Source organism: Pterocles gutturalis, unplaced genomic scaffold (genome assembly GCF_000699245.1).
Source record: "Pterocles gutturalis isolate BGI_N339 unplaced genomic scaffold, ASM69924v1 scaffold34315, whole genome shotgun sequence".
NCBI classification, from domain to species: Eukaryota; Metazoa; Chordata; class Aves; order Pterocliformes; family Pteroclidae; genus Pterocles; species Pterocles gutturalis.
Window position 1 is genome coordinate 610 of NW_010146997.1, and position 22,239 is coordinate 22,848.

Here is a 22,239-nt window from a genome sequence, read left to right on the forward strand (position 1 = left end):
TGTGAGGAAAAGAAATCTGAAAAAAAAAGTGGATTTTATGTGAAGCCTTTTTTGAGCCTTGACTATACTTCTGAAAACTAAGCAGTTAATGGAAAGTCAGAGTAGAAATTTCACATCTTTTTCCATCCTCTGTCATCACCCTCCACATTTGCTGTCAGTGACGCGTTTTGGACAAGATTATGTGTTTTAATATGACTTTTTTTTATTTTCTTCAAAGGTAGTGAAAAAAGAAAATATCAAGATGAGTAAAAAGCCTCCAAATCGTCCTGGAATCACGTTTGAGATTGGTGCTCGTTTGGAGGCACTGGACTATTTACAAAAATGGTAGGGAAGACATTGTGCAGTATTTGCTAAGAGCATAATTACTTTGTGTATATAATGTGTCTTGACATTTAATTGTAAAACCTAATGTGCCTATTTATTGACTCTTTTACATGTGAACTTCATAAATTTCCACATAATAAGTCTGTTAAAACTACTAACTTTTGGGAAAATATCCTCTCTTCGGAAATCAAACTAAACTTCTGCAGGTTTTCGTTTGTTTGCTTTTAGTTGCTTGTGCAGCTGTAGTAAGCAAAGAGCGTTTCCAGAGTAGTGTGGAATGCAGTGTCACTGACGGGATGATCAGTGTGTTAATGTGGCAAACTTCTTGACTAAAGACTTCTTTTGTTTTAGTTTGAAGGCATGCATGCAAGTTTGTTTTGTATTCAGTTATCATACTTCATAGGTATATGAAGGTTCACAAAAGTGATTTTAAAAAAGAAAATGTCCTTAATCGGAGTTCATGGAATAGGTGAGTACAATTGCATTTGTATCAAACAGTTGGAGGAATGAAGTGCTTAAAACTGTGACTGCATCACCCAGTCATATCCTGAGTAAGAGGCAAGACTATAAAATGGAAACTTGCAGGCGCAAGGACCATGCTACTCAGCATGTATATTATGAAAGGAGTTGTTCCTTTGAAATAAATTGTTAGTCAAAATTTTATTAAGGCACTTGGACTAATTTTGTCATGTATGCTGGCTGTGCTATTTCAGTTTGAAAAAACCCTGGTTTTGTTAAAGTAGATGACATAATAATAATAATTCTAATGATAATTCTACCCAGAAGTTTTTTCTTAGCTGCTCTCTTATTAATTAGGGCTAGGAAACGTAGAGGTCTGTACCTGCTTTTCTGTTGCATTCCTGGAGGACAAAGCACGTTCATGTAAATATCTGATCCTGCTAACTCCAGGTTAAGTGATAGAGACGTCTGTAGTATCTATATGTTTACTTCAGTAGTTACATGCTCTGTATAAGAAGTTGGGTTAAACTTTTTGTCTGTAGAGCTTTGATTTTAATTATAGCAAAAGTATTTGTTTTAATAAACTCTTTCTAAAGGAAAATACAATTTAACAGAACAGTCCTTGTTCTTACCTGTTGCTGTAGAGTGGGTTTTCAACATGCTGGTTCTACAACTGGATACTAAGATCATGAAACTGTCTGAATAGTGATATAAAAATAATTTTAATAGAACTTTTTATAGCATCTCCTGTGACTAGAGATAATTGGTTGATGTAACTAGATAACAAAAGTTAATATGTAAAAATAGCTTCAGCTTCATTGTATCATAAAAAGATCACTGAATATCCAGTATATAGTTTGTATCAGATCTGCCCAGAATTTTCACAGGGGAGAGTTGCATGTCAGTTCTGGAGTACTTCTCTAGGTTTGGCCTTGTCAGGCATGGGCCCTGTCGCAAGCTTTGCAGCTGACTTAGTATTTTTGGGCAGAATAGAACTTATCCTGAACTTTCTAGGAATTGATTTATCATCTGGACCAGCATGCACGTGAACAGGTCAAGTTTATGTGCATGTAAACTTCTGTGGTGCTGTATACAGGAGCAGAAAGTTAATATTAAAATTTTAAAATTTTGCAGTTACAGCAACACTGAAAAGAGGACTCTTTCAAACGAAATAATATTCATGCACATTACCAAAGAGCTTATTAGAGAAAGCCTACTGTTATGTTATTATTAGGGTTACATGGGCTGGAGTGATAGTCCATGAGTCCATGTGACTTTTTTTTTCTTCAGCTTTCTCTTGCATAAGGGGGTGGTGGATGTTTTTTAAATTCTTTCTTTATATAAGTTGTATGTATTCTCCTCATCTGCACACAGAAATAGAACTTACTTCAAAGAAAATAAAGTTGTTGAGCTTACATGAAATCTCTTTATATTTTTTTAAGAAAACCAAAATTGAAGAGTAGTAGTATTGCTTAGCTCAGTCTTTCTGTAAGTAACAAATTGAGAACACTTGCTGAAAAATAGCCTTTGAAAGGGTTTTAATTTTTTTCTCCATTTTTCTGAAAAACCTGCTGTCATTTAAAGACGCAGTGTTCATGACCAGTTAAAATATTAATCAAGAAAGGCTTCTAGAGGATGGACGAATATAGTAAAGTTGTTCTGTATGCTTTTGCTTTCTGAGGCACTTCTGCAGGTCTTAAATTTTCATCTGTGTAGTGATTGCTGAAATTAATCTCATGGAATCTGGTGTTCTGTTGGAATTCTGTAAACTTTGGAGAGGGTATTGTGTACCTTGACTTTTATTGCTTAAAAACCCCTGTACTTCTGAATGAGGAAGTTTTTGAAGACAGTGTTTGGGTCACCGGTATCACTTGGCATGTGGTCAGCAAAGACAAGCTGTCAATGAGCGTGTTTATTTTTGCTTTGTTGTGGAGGTAACTGTAATTGTTTCTTTATCAAGTGAAGAACAGTGTACTGTTGCAGGGGAGGTCATCTTCCATAATGAATTTGTACCACTTGTGAAGTTTAACTTCACTAAAGCAAACTATGAAATGCAGCTCTGATCAAAATCAATGTGATCATCTGTCAGCAGATAGTAAATGAGATGGGATTGACTGATACTAGGAAATTATTAAATATGTATGAGATGATCAGAGTTTGGAGTGTGCGACCACCACCCAAGAGAGGGGGAGGAAACTGGACTTGTTTAGCTTGGAGAAGGCTTCAGGAGACCCACTTGCAGCGTTCCAGTACCTATAGGGATGTCACCAAGAAGACTTAGCCAAGCTCTCCACAGCGCATGGCTGGAAGACAAGAGACAACAGGTACGAGTTGAAATGAGAGCATCAGGCTAGGTACAAGGATAATCTTTTTCCTCATGGGACAGTTAAGCTCAGTCAAGATCAGGTTGCCTAAAGAGTTTGTGGAGTCTGCAGTATTGGAGGTTTTCAAGACTGGGCTGGATAAAGCTCTGGAAAACCTGTTCTGATCCCATAGCTGACCTTGCTTTGAGTAGGAAGTTGGACTAGAGGCTTTCTGAGGTCCCTTCCAACTTGAATTATTCCATGATCTCCTACAAAAACTGGTACATGTATTGAAAATGAAACAACAGGAAAACTGCACATATCTACAAGAATGTGCCCATGTGTAAGACTGGTTCTTAAGCTGTTAAATCCCACAAGTAGGACACAGTCCCTGCAAAGCTGATATATTTAAAAATGCATCTTTTCCTTTTTTTTCTGTTTTCTTGTGAGTTTTCTGTCTCTAGCTTTCTGCTTATTGTCTCGTAGGTGTCAGATATGCTTTGGAAAAAAACGCCCTTTTTTTTTTTCTAGGACCGTGATCTTTATTAATCTGCTTGATCTAAACTATAGGTTAGATAATGATGAAAGTACAACTACATGGCCCTTGTTGCAGTTCTGGAATAGTAACATCTCACTGAAATAGGTTAGTTGTCAGAACAACAGCACTTTGATTTGGTGTATTTGATTATCTGGATGGATTTATTTTTCAGTATGGAGGAAGCTTTTTCCTTGTAAGACTTTGTGAAATCTTATTTTGTGAAGTCCTTGCTTTGGATTTCAGTTGACTGGGTTGCCCAACATCCAGGTGTCTGAAAGGGCTGTGAAGACTGCATTGTATTCATACAATACAATACATGAAATAAAAGTGGGAAGTTAGAAATAGGTGTTTGCAGATTTTGCAGATATCAGAGATTAGTGGAGAAGTCAGAATGAAGGGTATTTGGTTTTATATCCTCTGTGAGGTAGAATGAAATACTTTTTATAGCATTATTTTGAAGGCAGGAAGTATGTGTCTGTTTCTAGACTTTGTAGGTGCAAACTTGGGCAAATTTACTAATGTTTTTGCATCCTTTTTTTTCCAGTTTGAAATAACTGTTGTCCCATCTCACAGGGCAATTCACCACCTTTTGGTCACTTTTGAAGGGTCAAAGGGGAGGTGAAGATGTAAAAATGAAAAATATTGTCCGTCTGGCCATTAATATGTGTTGACTGCATTGGAGAAAATGTTGTTTGGTGGTTTTTGTTTTTTTTTTTTACACTGTCAAGAAATGAAAACTGGAAGTTTCCCATTAATTTTTCCTATATGAACGTTGGAGTATTATTGTTGTCTGACTGGTGCTTCATAGTGTGAATTTTATAAGCCATATTAAATTTCACGGCTTTACAAAAATGTTGCTTAATTCTTATGGGTTGGAATCCCTGGAACCTGAGAACAGAGAGCAGGTAATATGTAAATAGGGCAGATACCATCAGCTAACAATAGTTTTCCTGTTCTCTTTTTAAAAAAACAAGAACAAAAACTCCTGAAATTTGGATGAGACTTCATTTGGGACTATTAAATAGTATTTCCAGGATGCTATTAAAAAACTGCACCCAAAACTTGCAGGTTATTGTTTCTTCCCACAAAAAGCACATTTTCATTATTGAACTGGAGTGTGGTGGTCTGTTTTGGTTTTTTTCCCCTATGAAAAGTAAAGACATTTCCTCACTTTTTTAGAGTGTATTTTTCTGATTTGTGCTGAACAAATGTTGGTAAATCTTTATACCAAATTCATTTTGATCCCTTAGTGTGGAGTACTTGGTGGGGGCAAATGGGGAGAATTAACCTGACTGGAAGGTTGTTTGGGCCTTAGACATTATTACGCTTCGGTACTGTGAAGAGTGATGTTTGTGTTCTCTGTAGTAGCTTTGTGATGGAAGGAACTTCTACCTAAAATTTTTCATATGAGATGTGACCATCATACTAATCTTCTTTCTACAGAATAAATATAAACATTCTTCTTAGCCCTAGTAAAAACTTTCCTGTATGCATTGTTCCTAGAATTCCTTAAAAAGGTGGGTTAAAAAATGTGTCGCCATTTTATTTTTTTTTAGCAGGAAATGCATACTTGCCTTTGTAATACTTGTATAATTTTGCAATTTATGAAATTGATTATTTTCAGTAAAATTACAAAAGCTGTAATGCCAGAAAAATGTTTCTGTGTAAAATTTGCAATAGTGAATTCTGCAATACATATGCTCTGGTCTTTGCGACTGTGGGATCAGTATTGTGAAATATTACTGTTTATACATATTTGTGGCACATTGTGTGGCTAAATTTAGTGAATATTGAGGGTAATAGCTTGTTGCTAAATCCATGCAAAGTTATTTTTGGGTTGCCTAATAACCAATCTTGTATAGCTTTGGTGGTTCAGAGATTTGCTAAATCTTCCATCTCTGAGGATCGGAGTTGAATGCAGGTTTTGGCCCTATTCATCTTGCAACCACTGTCTTAACATAAATTACTGGAATAAAGCCATTATGTGATGATAAGATTATTATAAGATTTACATGGGCAAAACCAATATCATAGTCTTTGATTCAGAGCTGTTAATGACATTTTAAAAACACTTGGATAGCAGAAATTGTAATTATCGGAGAGAAATTAACCATTAAAAACCTGGTGGTGCATTTCCTTTGTTGAGTGATTCCTAATGAGACTTCATATTTTGCGTATCTTCTTTTATTAACTGATGCTGGCTTTGCTCTTTGTTACGTCTTGATTCTTGGTTTGCTGAACTTCCCTTAGAACTATCTTCATTATTATCTATTTGTCTCTAAACTATACTCAGTATTTTACTTCTTCCTCTTATTCACTTTTTCCGGGACCATGTACCATATTTTGCCAGTTTGTCCCTTCTGTTGTCTTCTACACACAGTGCTTAGAATGATGATTTTGCTGATGATGACCAGTGAAATCCACAGCCTTAACAATAAAAATGTAGCAAGGGAACCGCTATAGACTAGCACTGTAATGGGAACAGAGTATTTGTCTTGTAGATGCATAGGAAAAGGAGAATTCTGTCTTTTGGCTGATGGCCCCTGAATTTTGTAAAATAACCGTAGTTTTGCGTCACTACCTGGCTGGCATGTGATGAACTTGAAATTTCCAACTGTAGTGAGATAGTTCTTGTCTTCCATTTCACTACTACTGCTTTAGTGCTTGTGCACAAGCTCTCATTTTTTATTGCTGCAAAGTGAACTTCCTGTCCTCTTTCTTTTCTGGTGTTTTTCCTTTCTTCCCTCTGTTAAATGCTTTCTGTGTCATCCTTTTCTTCTCTTCAGAACTCTTTTAGGTAGCACTTACTACAGCAAATGTATGAGTAACGATAACTTTTTCCTCTTATTTGCTACTCTTCCAGCTTATTCTGACACTTGATGTCTAGTTATAGGAAGTCTGAAATGGGAACACTGGGGAAGATGAAAAAAATAGTAAGAAATTTTATAATAAAATTCCTAAATGTAGCAACATGTGGACTTCGGAAGAAAGCAGCATCAGAGGCAGGGCTTAGGAAAACCAACTCTTCGCTGACTTACTCTCTTGAAGCCTTGTTCAAAGTTAAACCAGAATGCTGATGTTGGGACTCAGATTTTGACCCGAGTTTTACTTCCTGTTTTGGTGCAATATATCACCAGCTTCACTGTTCTTGTTGCATTATTGTTGCTAGTCTGCTTGAAAAGGGAAATGGGGTTGATGTTGTTGCTCCTCTGAAAGAAATCCCATGGAGTTCTTCTATCTTGAAAAAGATTTTGTTAGTAGGGTGGCAAATGAAAGTCTGCACTTTGAGACTAAGAAATGGCGTGTTTGTTTGTTTTTTAAAAGTTCAGTGGGAAGAAGTTGAGAACTTAAAGAATGGCTATGAAAATATTTCGCATTTCTGAAATGTACAGATGAGGGAAATGCAACGAGAAGTTGGACCGTCTGTGCATTCTGATGTGAGGGTGAAATGTGGCTGAAGTAGTTGCAGTAGTAACCTGGAAAATTAGAGGGAGTTTTTCTCATTCAGCAACTTCTGAGATAGCTAGATGTTGGGAAGCTGTATGAACCGCTGCAGCTGTAGTAGTAGGACTGGAGAAATGAAGGAGCAAATTGAGATTGACACCTTTTGTTTTATTGCCCTGTTCTAGTCACCAGGAAATAAGGAAAGCCTTGTAATTCCTGAGAACTTATATTTTAACCAGAACATAGCATTAGAGACTCCTTTATCGGCACTGGCAGTATTTGTGAGAGAAAGTATTCAACACTGAAAATGTTGAGAGGGTTTCTCTATATGTCAGTTGCGTTTCTAGCTGATGGAATTTGCAGTAAGAAGTCATGGGATCTAATTATTTTGCGAAAGGAAGTAGTGTGACAAAACCAGTTTGTGCCTTGCTTCCCTACTATAATTTTGTGAAATACATCACTTCAGTGAAACAGAAATAGTAAGACTGAATAATAATTGCTGACATGAGAGAAATTTGCCTTTTTTTGCTGCAGATGTAATCTCAAGCTTTAGGGTTCCTGAACTGCATCTGTGCCACATGCAAAATTAGATGCCCAAGGTTTGATCTGGTTGCAGCTCAATCCTATTTAGTTCTACTGAGCACATCCAATGTTTACTGAGAGTAAAATCCTCGTGCTAATTAATACTGACATTTATTTTAGTGCTTGTGGAGTTACAGAGATGACTGCTAAAGACAGTTACTATGAGTCAAATTAAATGGTGATGAATTCAGGGGAGCTAATCTATAAATTAATAAATGGCTTAGATTGAGGCTAATCTATAAATTAATAAATGGCTTAGATTGAGTTCTGTTGACTTCTGTATTTGATCAGTTGCTCAGATTTGTCTGGCATCAATGGTATAGTTTGAAACATGTCATATGATAAAAGTAATGAATGTACTCCTGAAACTTTTATATCCTTCTAATCCCCAAGCAAACAAAAACTCTTACAGGACTTTGCTTTAAACAAACACAAGTTTTAAAACTGATAAGCACAAAGTTCTAATGCCAGTTTCAGGCAGTCTTGGCCTGGGAGTTTGAGGTTTACATTTGTGTATAATCATCTGACTAGGATGAAGCTGATGACATAACACTGATGTGTATAGATAACTCTTAAACTAAATGTTATCCTACTATCAGTTTAGTAACTTAATCTTTTTCAGACTTGGAGATTTCTCAGTACAAGATGTTAGGATAGCTTTCTGAATGGTCATGTAAGCACTGTTGTATGCAAAAAAAAATAAAAACCCTGGAAAAGGCTTTGTAATTGATGAGTTTGTGTTTGTCATTCAAGGTATCCATCTCGTATTGAGAAGATAGATTATGAAGAGGGGAAGATGTTGGTCCATTTTGAACGTTGGAGTCATCGCTACGATGAGTGGATTTACTGGGACAGCAATAGGTTGCGACCCTTGGAGCGACCAGCATTAAGGAAAGAAGGGCTGAAAGATGACGAAGAGTTTGTTGTAAGTGGCATGTTTATTTGGTCTTTGACTTTTTTTTTTTGTAAACTGTCCTACTTGTTTTCCTATGTGAAATCTCTCTAGCACGCAATATTTAATTCTTTTTAGGAAAAAATCTAAATGATTAAAATAATAATGACTAAATTTGTATAAAATAGGATTTTAAACCTGGAGAAGAAGTCCTAGCTCGTTGGACAGACTGTCGATATTACCCTGCAAAGATTGAGGCAATTAATAAAGAGGGTATGTATTCATGTATGGTCCGTTGGTTAGGACTGTTTGCATATGCTATGCTGTAGCTGTAGTCTGCTTAAATAATTGACATGCAAATAATGTTTTCCTTACTTCCTCAATATTAAGTGAAAATGTTTCTGTTCTATCAAATTTAGTAAGAGGTTCATCTTTTATCTGTGTGAAATTAGACAAGTGGTATTTCTCCTGGAAGACAAAATGCTTAATGTTTCCTCAGTGATGAGAAGAGTATCCTGTGCGCAGTGTTATGAATATTTTGTACTATTATTGATTTGGGCTAATGATACATTTAAATTTTTGTAATTGTTTTAGGAGTAGTAGGTTTCTTTAAAGTTCTGTTTATTGAAGAAAAACAATGGAGATGGGGAAATAAAGGAACAACTTGGTTGCAATGCATCACAATGGGGTGATATTTGTAATGAACAGAAGTAGAAGTTGAAGGTTTTACTGTAGTTTAAAGCGAACAAGGATTTGATTGTGAGTTGAATTGGTTCCCTGTTGTCGCAACTTAAGTATTACTTTAATCTTTCGATGAGTTATAAGCAAAAGTGACAGGGTAGCTTAAACATGCTTGAAATTGTCCAAGTGGACAAAGAGCAGCAGTATAAAAGCAGTGTTTCATTGAGGCTGTGATTTATTTTTCTTAAAATTCTTGATCCTGACTGTAAGGAACACCTGCTTACTTTGTTCGTACAGTCTACAAAACATTTTGCTAAAGCTTTCATAATAACAAGGTGTGTTTGTTTAACTACTTATAGTGGTTACATCAATCCTCTTCTAGGAACGTTCACAGTACAGTTCTATGATGGTGTTATTCGATGTCTTAAGAGGATGCATATAAAATCTATGCCAGAGGATGCAAAAGGGCAGGTAAGAATACTGCAGGTATCCCTTTGTTAGGTTTTATATAGTTTTTTTTTAAATATTTTGAGCTATTAAAAATGTCATCTAGCACAACTAGTTTTAGATTACAGTCTTTATTCTGAGAGGGCTATATTTTCATAGCCATTCTTTAAGTTGCCTTGCTTCACCAGTTTTATGGATGATGCCTTAGAGTGTGCTGCTCAAGTAGTCTCGCCTCGGTCTGGAATGTCTAGCTGCTGTACACTCCATTGCCGACTAATCTGCTCCCAGAGTTTTGTCTTGCAGCGTTCACAAAACTGGGACACCCAGAGACTATTTCTTCTGGTGTCCTTTCAGGAAAAAGCTTTAGCTTGTCAGTAGTCTGTGCTACTGATTTTCTCCCCCCCACCTCATCTCTTTTGTTTGCTACCGTGGTAGCTTTTGCCCACACGTTCTCATTAACATGACTGTTCTGTGGGAATTTTCTCCCTTGTATCAGAACTTGTGAGGATTCAGACAGATAAATATTTCTTTATCTCCGATAGTGTCCAGTTACTGTTAAAGAAGAGAAGCTGGGTAGAAGTTGAGGGAGGCTGTGAAGTAGAGGATGTGATTTAGTCAATTGGCCTATCTTTAGTTGCAAAAGAAAAGCAACATTGAGAACTGTTACGTGCTTTCAGTGGAAATGCCATTGCATTTATCTTGCATGGTAACTGTATTCTCACAGTTAATGAGAATTTACTCTAATGAAATTATTTGAGACTCGGAGATAAGAAATGTGAAAAAGCTGTTCTCATTTGCTCACAATTTTCTTTAGAATACTCCTAACTTGGCAAACAAAATTTAGGTATTTCCAAATTACTGTTGTAACCATCCCTGTTGTGACAAGGGCAGATGGATAAACAAATTGATTTGAAAACATTTCTATATCCTGGCCTCCAGGTTACAGGTAGCTGTATACTGGCGTTAATTGTCTGTGCAAGGAACGCTGGGACTTTGTGCAGGAAACAAACACTACACCGTTTAAACTATGGGTTTTTTTAAAGAGATTAAACTGAAATCCATAGTCACACTAACACTGACTTCTTGCTGCAGTCTTACAATAAATATTGAGCCAGTATATAATATTTCAAACAATATTTTAAGTATGACAGTAAGTTAGGAAGCTAGGGTATTTCATTTTAATTCATAAAGAGAAAAAATGGGTGGTTATGACTGAACTGAAATGTGAAGAAGTCCCTTACTCTGTCCTGTGCTTTTTCTAGGGAGCTGTGTTTTGTCTAATCTTGAGATACTATTCTTAGGCCACAGGCATTGTCAGCTTTAAAGAAAAAAAAAAAATTTCTTAGCAACCATATGTCCAGACATGCTTGGTGGCAGTCCAGCTCATCTATTACTTCTAATTTTTCTCACTAGTTGAGAGTTGCTAGTGTCAGTCTCATGCATCTCACGGACTGAATGAAGTCTTGAGAAAGAATAAGGGGGCGAAATTTACACTTACTGAGGTGGATTTAGAATTTTTAAGTTGTCTTGCAGCAAGAGCGAGAGCAGTTGTGCTTTCTATAATGTTAATTGATACTAGTCTTAGCATTTAATTTTCCAAAATTAGAGCTAGGCATGAAGTTCTGTAGCTTTCAAAGGCAAAGATGCTTTTTTTTCTGCAACATCGACGTCATTAGGCTATGGTAGAATATTTGGTTTTAAAAATATTTTAGTGATACTTAAGAATAAAAATGTGATCTAGGGCTTGGTTTGAAAATCAGTTTTCTGAAACCAAGCTTTGTCCAAGCCTGGAACTCAAATGGATTTGAGTTTGCTTTTTTGCATTATTTATTTTATAAGACGACATTTACTAAAAATTATGTAAAGCTTAAAAAAAAAGCCAACAGTATAACTTGATTTGAAAAAATAGTGGAGTTGGCAGATCCAACACTTCATGCTTAATTTAAACTTATGTCTTGTTTTTTGTCTGTTTCCAAAGAAAAAATGCATTTGAAGAGATGAGTGTAAGCTTAAGATATTTCAAGTTCTAGTGCATTAGCAAATTTAACAAATGCAAGATCTGTTTGGAAGGTTTGTGCTAAGCATGGAGAAAGAGGGATATGGACCAGTTAATTCTTAGATTTGAGCTTAGTGTGCCTTAAAGGAAGAGATTGTAAACACTGTAATGCTCAAACTCTATTTTAGAGTTGCAGCAGAAGTGTGTTTTAATAAGATTGTGAGGGTGGAAAGGCGAAATTTTTAAAGAGTGTAAAATATTTATGCGGTTCAATGCAATGAGACTATAGGTTAGGTTGCTCTGCAGATAAGTGCAAATTAGTTGAAATCACACAGAAATGTGGCTGATGTAGTACAGAGAGAAAATTAAAAAAGATGGGGATATTAAGACTGCCCTTGTGAGAGCAAATATGAAGTATTCGGATAACTTACTTTTTCTGTTTCATGTTTTTTGTTTTATCTTCGATGTAATTAGGCGCGCGAGAGGGAGCAGATAGCGCCGGAGCTGAGATTAGTGACGGAAATCGAACCAAAAGAAGTGAGTTTTGAGGAGGGTTTTGAAGGAGAGGGAGGGGACTTGGTACACAGGAAGAGGAAGCTGAGGGAAACACATGGATTTGTGACTGGGACAGAGTTAAAAAGAAGATGTGACAGGAGACAATGTGAGCCAAGGTGTAGGTGGGGCAGACTCTTTAGAACTGAAAGGTGAGGGTAAGGAATCCAGGTTTGATGTGTAATCAGCCGGTAAATAGATTGATGTTTTATATATGTGTGTGTATGAATGTGTGGGAGTTGTGAGTTGTGATGTGTCAGGAGAGGAAAAAACAGCTGAATCTTTAGTACTGTAGAGCAGCAAAAAAGGTGGTGACTGTAGGCAGGTGAAAGGAGAACGGTGTATGTGGGAATTCTGCTATTGGCACAAGACTTGGATTTTAGAAATGATTCTGGTTTTGCCTTCCCACTGTTGCAGATTTAAGGTTATGCAAAGGAATATTTTAAACTATAAGTGTTTTAGCCAATTGATGTGTGAGGCTGTTGGATAGTTTCTACTAATGTATTTCTTGATCGTGCAGTTTCCTGTGCTTTTAGTGAATGTGATTAGGATAATGACAGTTTTCCTCAGTAGTGATAAGTAATGTTTTGTCTTCTAATTACAGTGTCCCATTACTTCTCTCCTGTCAATTTTCTCAGCTTGCTTGAAAGATGAATTTTAGTAAGAATAAAAAAAAGAAATACACTTTTTTTTTTTTAGAGTTATGTATGTAAATGAGAAGCTTTCACTGGGGTGGGATGCTGTTGGAAGTGGGAAATCAGGTTGGATGGTGCAGAATAACTAGTGCAGAGTTACAAAACCACAGCCAATAGAGGGACAATGTCAGGACACAAGAGAGAAGTAAGGAAAACTTCTCTTAGGAGGATTTTGCTTTTACTTTATTAATTTGTAATGTTTTCTTATTTGAGCCCTTGGCTTTGTGTCTATTGAATGGGGAAAAGTCCTCCGATTAAAGACTTGCAACTAGTTTCTGTGATATCTATAGTACTTAGTGTCCTGATTATGATTGACAGAGCAGATATGTGACAACAGTGCTGAGACAGGTTTCAGAATTCATTGTGCTTTAGACTCCTGCTGTTGTTCTTCCATTTTTTGTTATTTTTTTCAAAATTCTAAAAAAGGCAAAAATGCATCTTTTTGAAGGAGGAGTTCCTGTGCTCTTCAGAAGAAATATAGTCACCTTAGCATCTTAGGTGCTAAATAGTTCTCAGGTCTGGAGCTGTGCAGCTGAGCGGTCGCTCAGCAGGAGTTCAAGGTTAAAAACCCGGAATTGCCTGTGTCACTTTAGTGCCTATGTGTTTACTCCAGAGTCAAAATAAAAATGGATCTACAGAGTTTCTGACCAATTCAGAATCACAAAATTGTTGAGGTTGGAAGGGAGTTGTTGATATAATCTCGTCCACTCCGCTTCACTGAGTTTAAGTTTACATGTTAATCTAGGAAAAAAAAGTATAACTGTCACCATAATTAATGTCTCTCTGCTCTGGCTTCTGAATGTTTGACTTTTGTTTGCTTCATTGTTATGTATGTCCTGCTACCCTTTGTAAGCACCATGTCTTAAGGAAAGTGTGCAAACAAAAAAACTCTTAATCTTGCACCAGAACATCTACCGTTAAAACAGGATACTTAGTTCAGTGTGGTCCTTGCAGCTTGGTATCTTCGGAAAGCTTCTGATCGCAGGGTGCTTAGCTTGACTGAAAATTCAAATGCTCTTTAGAAACTGCTTTGATCCAGGCTGTGCTTCTTTTGCTTCCCACTTTTATCATAAGATCCAAGCTCCAGCCATGTTACTGATCCTCTTCATCCCTTGGCCAGGGTACAGTGTAAGACTTCTGCTCTCAGGTCTCCTAACTCCTCACCATCACAAATAGCTCAGTCCTTTTTTTGTCCTGCTGGATGGGCCAGGCTCTGGATGGACTGGAGCTAATGTGTGTGCTCGTTTTGGCTGGCCAAAAGAGAGGTATGTGTGTTTTTGATTGACTATGCAGCTGGCAGTTAGACACGCTCTTTGTGGCTGGCATGTCACCAAATGGCCTTGGTAGTTGCCTCTTGTGTAAGCATTGCCAAAGCGCTTGCAAACTTTGCTGCTGCTGCTAGTTAGACTGAGTGTATGCATTTTGCATTGACAGTTTGGACACGGAACACATTATCTTAGAGGAATCAGACCTGTTGGTGTTTCTAAGTACATAACTTAATGCAAAGTAGAAGCGTAACCTAAGTAAAGCAGTGATTTGAAAGTATTGAACCATGGAAAAGGAAAAGCATAATATAAGGAAAAGTAATGCTTGGTATTTTGTGTTATGCTTTTCTCATACGTCAAAGAAGGCAAAGAAACCCTGAGTAGAGGAGAAATTTGAAAGGTTTATAATACTTTATGAGTGGGAAAAAGCTGCATTGAAACAAGATTTATAAAATCAAGATACTTTAGGTACCTTGTATGATAACATAACAAGGAAACAGTCCAGAATAAAAGAAAATGATCTGTCTACATATGGGGGAGGAAGAAGGGTGGAAATTTACTATTTGTAGAGCAATCATGTGAAACCACACAAAATAGTCTTTATCGTACCTTTTTTATATGTGGTGGTACAAAGCTGCAAATACTCTTGTAGCCAAATTGCCATGTAGTAAGTTAATTATTGTTCAAAACACACAGATGCTTAATTCTTACTGGTGCAGGGTGAACATTGCTATTGGTTTTATGTTGCATACAACTTCTTTATGGAAAAATTCTGCAACTTGATGTTACAGAAAATTTGAAAAAGTACTTGAATAAAGAGGATCATGTTAAAATTTTTGCAAACCGATTGATCCCTGGCACTTGGGAGACAGGAGGCAGGAGTCTGATCACTCCAAACTAGTGGAAAGAGCTTGGCTCAGTCTTGGAAGTATTTAGTTCTCTCTGTTTGCTTATAGGGTGGCTAGGCTTCATCCACATGGCAAAAAGTAGATTAATTTGGGCTGTATGTTCTGTCAAATAAGCCATTGTCCAAAATGGCGCTTTTCTTACCTTAAATGCGGATTGTGAAATTCAGTCATATTTAGAGCACTTTATTGGGATTATTGAGTGTAACTTGTAATGTGTAATACAAAAAGAGTGCTATCTGTAGTTACTTGAGAAACACACATATCAAGAGTTATCCCTGCTTTATCAATTGAATTCAGGAAGAACTCTGCCCAACCATGCAGCTGCCTGGACCATGCTTTGAGTTGATTGTAGTTTCGAATAATAGTTAAATTTGAGCAACAATGGAGTTGGTGTAATTCACAGTGAGAATGATAAGAAAATAGTCAGTGTTCTGGGTTTGGGAGCTCCTGGGTTTCTAAAGCTATGACGCATAAAAATAGGTAGCAAGGAATGTGTGCAGCCAGAATTCTATACATAGTGGTTTTTTGAAGGTTTTTTTCTTTTTGCTTTTTACCCATTTGGCATACTGATCATGCTTCAAGTTTATTTAGGCAATTTGGGAAACTCATTTTACCACTCTTCGAGTAGTAGCCATAAAAATAAATTCAACTGCTCTTGAACATTTCTAGATTAAGTTTCACTGGGTTTATAAGTATTTTCTGTTTGAGTCTCAAGCACTTTTTAATACTTACTTACCATTTTTTCCTTTTTGGAGGATTGGATAGCTTTGGTCAAAGCTGCTGCTGCAGCAGCAGCCAAAAACAAAGCAGGAAGTAAACCTAGAACCAGCGCAAACAGCAATAAAGATAAAGAGGACAGAAAATGGCTAAAAGTTCCTTCAAAAAAGGAAGAAACCTCAACCTCTACAATCATGCAGGAAGTCCAAAAAAAGGAAGAGGAGCCTACATCTAGTGACACATTTGGTAAAAACAAATTCTATAAAAGATAAAATACATTTTTCTGTAATGTTGAAATGGAATTCCTGTTGTTGATTTTGCAATTAAGTAATAACTAGTATTTCTAGAGGAAGATGTCTCGTGCTATAATGATGACTCTTATGATGCATAACATTAATCAGTCGAGAAACAATTTTTATCATGTAAATCTAGTTGAGTCAGGATTTACTCTTTGTGCAGAACTTCTAAGTAGCTGTAACAAGAGCAGAACATAGGGGTTTTTTAAATTACTTTATCGTACACTTTGGTTCATTTTCCTGCATTGTCTGTTAACTGTGAGATAATCCCTGATCCTGTTGTAAGAAAAAAAAATTCCAACGTGGATGTTATATCCATATTCAGGGATGTTTGAAACTGTTTCTGGGTTGATAAGAATTAGTTCATTTTTATAGTCTTTCATATTGCATTTCTCGTGATATTGAGTAAAAATTACAATTCTTGAGGTAATCTGCATTTAATGCTTCAGTGTCTCATACCAAATCTTCTGAATATGTCGTTTTCATTTTTAACAGAATTTTAAAGTTCTTTTACAGCAGTGTTCTTATAGCGGATCTGAAAAGTATTTTGGGTGTTGTTGCATATTACGAAATGTGAGTTTATTAGATTTCTCTTCTGTTTTAAAAGTAGGATTTCCTGTAGTGGATGTTCCAAAGATGGCCTTTGTGCAGGCAGAGAGCACGTTATCACACAAGAGGAAAAGTAATCTAGGCAACTCATTTCAGGCAAAGAGAGCTCGTCTTAACAAGATCACTGGTAAAATACTTTTTTTTGTTGACCTTTTTCCTTTTTAAAGTGGTGAAGTGTACATCCTTACATATAAGGTACTAAAGTAGATTGATTAAAAGCACATTCATGAGGCAGATATTCACTACGGTCTTTTACTTGTTTGGAATTTTACAGGAATCTGTAAATGGTAATAAAATCTACCTTGTTCATAAACTCAGCGAATGGTCTTAGACTTGACCTGGTCTTTTTAGTTTTTTAGGAAGGTAGCCAGCCTGAACTGATGAATTTCTTGAGTATGTTTTAACTCCAGCCACACAGTGTTCTCCATGATCAGGTGAATTTTGGGGTTTGCACAAGTTCTTAACATGGTCATGGGTTACATACCACCACTGCAAATTAGAGCTTTTGTTAGCTGTGGGAAAAACTGAATGTTTTGTCATAGCTTGTCATAAAGTAAAGCTGTTGCTGAAAGAGTTTACAATATATCATTTGAAAATATACAAGCCTAGCTACAAATCAAAGCAATGAAGATCTGAAATGTTTTTTTCAGTGTCTAAGGCATTCATTCCCTACATTTATAACTCAAAGGTTTTAATGCAAATCAGGTATACAGCTGTAGAATACATGTTATACAGCAGGAAGTAGAATAACAGACAATTTATCTAATTTTTAAAAGTTGAAAAATGCATTTCGTTCCAAAATTTAATAGGAAGTTTACTTAGCTGTGAAAAAATTATTTCAATTTGTATCCCTCCTCCCCCATGCCTCCCAATAAGCAAATCGTGTTGCCAGTATTGATCTTGTCAGTATTTAGGATGAGGGAATATGTTTGTACTTGTGCTGGGGAAGTATCAGGTGCATTTCAAAAGCTGGGTGGAAAAAAAAGTTGTGAAGTCCCCTCCTTTGTAGAGGGGTCCTTGGACAGACAGTGAGATAGAAATGCATTCCACTCATTATTCTAGTAAATATAATTTTGGGTGAAGTCTGGCAAGCTTTTCTGTGCTACGGATGAGAGGGTTTTTTTGGTTTGTTTGGTTTTTATGCTCAATATAGGGTATGATCATCCATATAAAACAAATAGTTTCTATAAGGAAAAAATAACCTGATCTACTAAACTGCACGATGAAGTTTTTTTCAGACTTCTTGTGGCTGATCCAATCTTTTGTAGGTTAGCAGTGGAGGATGTATAGTCAGTTTTCTTATGAGTGTGGTTCTGTTTCAGTTTCTCAATCAGTGCTTCAATGTAAAGAAGAAAATAAATGAAATGGGCCAGTATGGAACATGATATGAAGGAAGCAGTCTTTAGAAAAACCCGTCTTCTGCCTCCAGGATTTTCCTTCCTGGTAGGCTTCTTATTTGGTACAGAGTTTAGCTAACAGATGTCTGATTTATCAGCCTCATTTCTCCTTTCCTTTGCCCATACTGCATACACCATCAGTTAAGTCCCAATTTAATTGCTGCCATGAACAGTAGAAGTGTAAGATATATACTAGTGATATATATTTACAGAGCCCTGTTATTTCTTTCCAATAGTAGTTAATAGCAGAAGATACCAAATTCGGCAGAAAAACCTGTAGCGCTAGAAGTTATATTTTTCTGTGCTTATGGGTAGTTTCTCCTTTTCTAAGTAGCTTTGTGAGAGTAATAGCAGTTGGACAGGCTCATATAGACTGAACTGAATAATCAGAAAACATAAAGTTGCAGCCATTGACTTTATCAGTCTATACCCAGTGTCTGTCTGCCTCTCTCCCTGAAGGCATATTTCACTAGCAGAGAATATGTTACCATTCAGTGAAAGTAAATTAATCCTTTAATTACAAGATGAAACTTGTCATGCCTGGTAGTTACTTTGCATAACTGTTTTCAAATTAACACGCTTCTGCAGCTCTTGCTGTAGTAGGTTTTTTGTTGCATGTAATGGCGTATTTTGAAAATGTAACTGCTGATGATCAAACTTTCTCCTGCTACATGCTATTTCTTATGCTGGAAAAATTATAAGTTGTCGTTTGTGTCTCTTGCATGAGGTTTCACGTTTGAAGGAAGGTTGGGAATCACGCTGGTGTACCCATCAGAATAGCTACAAAAGAATGTTGTGGCTGTTAGGAAAATGTTCATTTACCAGGTGTCTTATGACTGTATTGGGGAAATGTGGTTGTAGGAGGCTGTCTGAAGGGAACGGTTTTCTGTATTTCAGTTCAGCATCCGGTATGGGTTGCAGAAGGTTCTCCTTGTCTGCCACAAGGCCACAGCTGCATCTGGTGTTCTTTGCTTCCTTTGCTCCTTTTTTTTCTGCTTCCATCACTGGGGGAAATTACATTTCCCAAAGGTGAAGGTTGTCTCCTGCTAGGCATGTATTAATTTTTGCCTCTGTTGGAACATTTACTTCCACATCTCCTGCTGCAGTGTAGATACCTAAAAGAACAGATAACATCTGCACCTTTTGCAGAACAGAACAATTCTGGTTCACTATGCCACCCCGTGCTTTTTATTTGTTATGTGCTGTTACTGACAGGGAATGATGAACCTGTAGTCCTGCTGTTGTAGTAGCTTGTGGAGATGTTTTTTGTTTGAAGAAGTTTCTTCTTTTTGGTTAAGCTATTTAGCTGTAAAAGTGATTAGTTTGCGCTTCTTGTTATGGATGTGGTGTTCTGAAAAAGTTTATTTAAAATATACTACTTTGCACTAAGCTAAAGTATAATTTAATCTAACATAAAGAATAAATGAACAAAAGCACCTAGTATTTATTGTGCAATGCTGAAATGTGATAGCTCTCTAGCAAAATACCACACTTTTTTTGTGTGCATGTGTTTTGGCTTTTTTTTTTTAATGTCCTAAATGCTTCCTGAGAGCCCAGGCATCACTAATTTATAATTCTTTGGGCATTGTGCACCGTAACTTAATTTTGAGCATATCTAATTTTTCATGGAATGCAATAGGAATTTCCTGTGGATTTGTCAGCTGGAGTTACTGGAGGTGGAGAGTTTAAGTCCTTAAAAATATTGACATTCTCAGGGGTTATAATAGTAACTTTTATTCAGATTTGTGTTTTTCAGCTTTTATCAGTTCTGCTTTGTCTTATGGCGCAGAACTTTTTCTTTCTCTGCATACTTAGGTAACTGAAGTTATTGTGCGAAGCAGAACTGAAGCTATTGCTATATGTTTAGCTAACAAAGAACTTCCTCATTTATGTTGCCTTGTCTTTTATGGATTTTTTTGGAGTAGTAGTGATCTTGTATATGGATTCATGAATCAAGTGACATATTCTGATGTATTTGCTCCCAATATTGTCTTGTTATTGAGGTAATTTGGGAGCTCCACTGCTAAGAATGTTCATTTTGAAATTAAATCCCTTGTTCTGTTCTGTCTAAGAAAGATTTGCATGTGTTAGAGTTAAGAAGTAGTAATACAAATTCTGATGGGAATTTCTTAAAAACTGGAAAGGGGAGAGAGAGAAAAGGCTTGTAAGTAAATTTTGAGAAATCAAAATTATTTAAGTGTTATAGACTTGGTTTTAAAGCCCAAGTGCTTGGGTTTTAAAAGGATGGTGAGGCTTTATTTTACAGTTGACAATTTGTTTTTTATCATAGTGGAAGTGCCAGAGAAGTGCCTCTTGTGAAAGGACACAGTCATGGGAATGTCCTTTAACTTTTTATTTCTTCTAATTTGAAGTGTTTGGCTTTGTGTGGAGCTGTTTCAGAGAGAATTATGTTGTAGATATAAGCAGTTCATATTTCTTGTCGTCTCTGAATTCTTGTTGCAAGCCACTTCTAACTAAAAATCTCTGCAATTTTTCTCCTAAGGTTTATTGGCATCCAAAGCTGTTGTTGCCGATGGTGCTGAAAAAAAGGAAGGCAACAAAGAAACAGCTCCAGTCCTGGAGCAGGTATGAAATGGTAGAGTTTGATTCTTTTGCAAGGTTCCCACTGGAGTGTGCCATGGAGATGTAATACCTACAACATTAAAATTTGCCCCTTCAGATACAATAGGGAACTGAAAATTGATCTTATGTTTACATTTCTGGCAGAGCCAGAGTATGGAATTTAATTGTTTTTAAACAGTGTTTACTTGAATTTCAGTAATGAGCTTTTGTGTTAGAAAACTGACAGAAAACAATGAAAAGTGACGTCTCCATGCAACAAATGTGAGGAGACCAGTGTCCCAGGGTCCAGTTTTATAACTGGAACCATGACCATGACTGGCTTAGGAAAAGGCCCTTACACAAATTTGATTTGTGTTTGAAACAGGGTTTTTGACATCAAGTAGAACTTCTTTTAAAAGAAGAAGTTTCTTTTATATTGTAGAAATTTGGTGTTGTAGGCTTGTATGTGTTTTATGAACTGCTCAATGAGCCATACATTTTACAAGGGTGTGTATTTTAAAAAATACAAAAAAGAAGCTTTTAAATAATGTTAAGGATCTGATTTTTTTTTAAACCTGACAAATTTGCAGGACCTGGAGGCTGTCATTTTGTCTTTGGCTTATTCCGCTGTGCTCAGGCATTGCATGACACCAAGTTGTGCATTATGGTGCATATTAAAAGGGCTGAATGCCTGAGCATGGTAAAGCAAGCTAAGGACGAACAGCACTCTTGATTCAGGACATCCTTGTTTTACAATTATTTAAATCAGAGCCTTAATGGAGTTTTAGTACTGCTTTTTTGTATTCAATTTAATTCTTCTTTAACAGCAGCATTTGAGTACAATAGCCTTGCTGCCTGCAATTCTTAAAAGAACACTTCCGTTCTTAAGCCCCGGCACACTCTATGAACAGTCCCTACCCCCAACTTTATTTGGTATTTTGGTTGTACTGGTTCTTTAGAGCTGATATATAATTGCATTGCTGTGGTTTTTCCATTGGCACCGCATTGGATGCGAATCTTGTTAATGGAACATGGTTTTCTGTTTTTAATGCTGTCACTGTAATGGCTAAATGAGTCGCTACAGTGTCAGTGCATTGACCGATATTTTGCATAAAGGTTTACAATGTATTGACATGACATTCCATTTCTCAAATTTTTGCATATTAAAGATGCTATGATTTTATTGCTACTGTGTGTGATATTTTCAATGTGCAAAAAACTGTGAAATGGCTTACAGCATGTTGTTTTTGGAAGAATCATTACAATGTAAATCTTATCATGCAGAATCCCATTGTGGCAAATGGGACTTTGTGGTTTACATAGACTGTGTATGCAACAGTATAAACTACAGTGCATATTTACTAAAAACTTTTTGTTACTTTTAGACTTAGTAACTCGGCTGTTTCTGTTTTCTTGATTAGATATTAAAAAAAGATGTCTCTGTCATTGTTTACATGCTAATGGTCTGAAAAAACTCATTTTTGGAAATACTAGTTAAGCTCCTTTAAAGAGGCATCTAAAATCCCAAGTTGTCTTGTTCCTTTGCTTCTAAGTAAAAACATAAACCTCACA

At 36.4% G+C, this 22,239-nt stretch overlaps 1 protein-coding gene across 1 annotated transcript; it reads left to right on the plus strand.

The window, feature by feature from the left end:
- The first annotated feature begins 241 nt into the window (after window positions 1-241).
- Window positions 242-20,697, plus strand: LOC104470847 (PHD finger protein 20-like protein 1). The gene is made up of 7 exons (XM_010085920.1): window positions 242-324; window positions 8,404-8,575; window positions 8,731-8,815; window positions 9,606-9,694; window positions 15,842-16,049; window positions 16,710-16,835; window positions 20,609-20,697. Exons 1-7 carry the CDS (start codon window positions 242-244, stop codon window positions 20,695-20,697), a joined length of 852 nt encoding a protein of 283 aa, XP_010084222.1.
- The last annotated feature ends 1,542 nt before the right edge of the window (window positions 20,698-22,239 follow it).

Coding starts and splice junctions, on each gene's coding strand:
- LOC104470847 (XM_010085920.1), top strand. CDS start 242: ATGAGTAAAAAGCCTCCAAATCGTCCTGGAATCACGTTTGAGATTGGT. Junction 16,050..16,709: donor TACATCTAGTGACACATTTG/GTAAAAACAAAT, acceptor TTTTAAAAGTAG/GATTTCCTGTAGTGGATGTT. Junction 16,836..20,608: donor TCGTCTTAACAAGATCACTG/GTAAAATACTTT, acceptor TTTTCTCCTAAG/GTTTATTGGCATCCAAAGCT.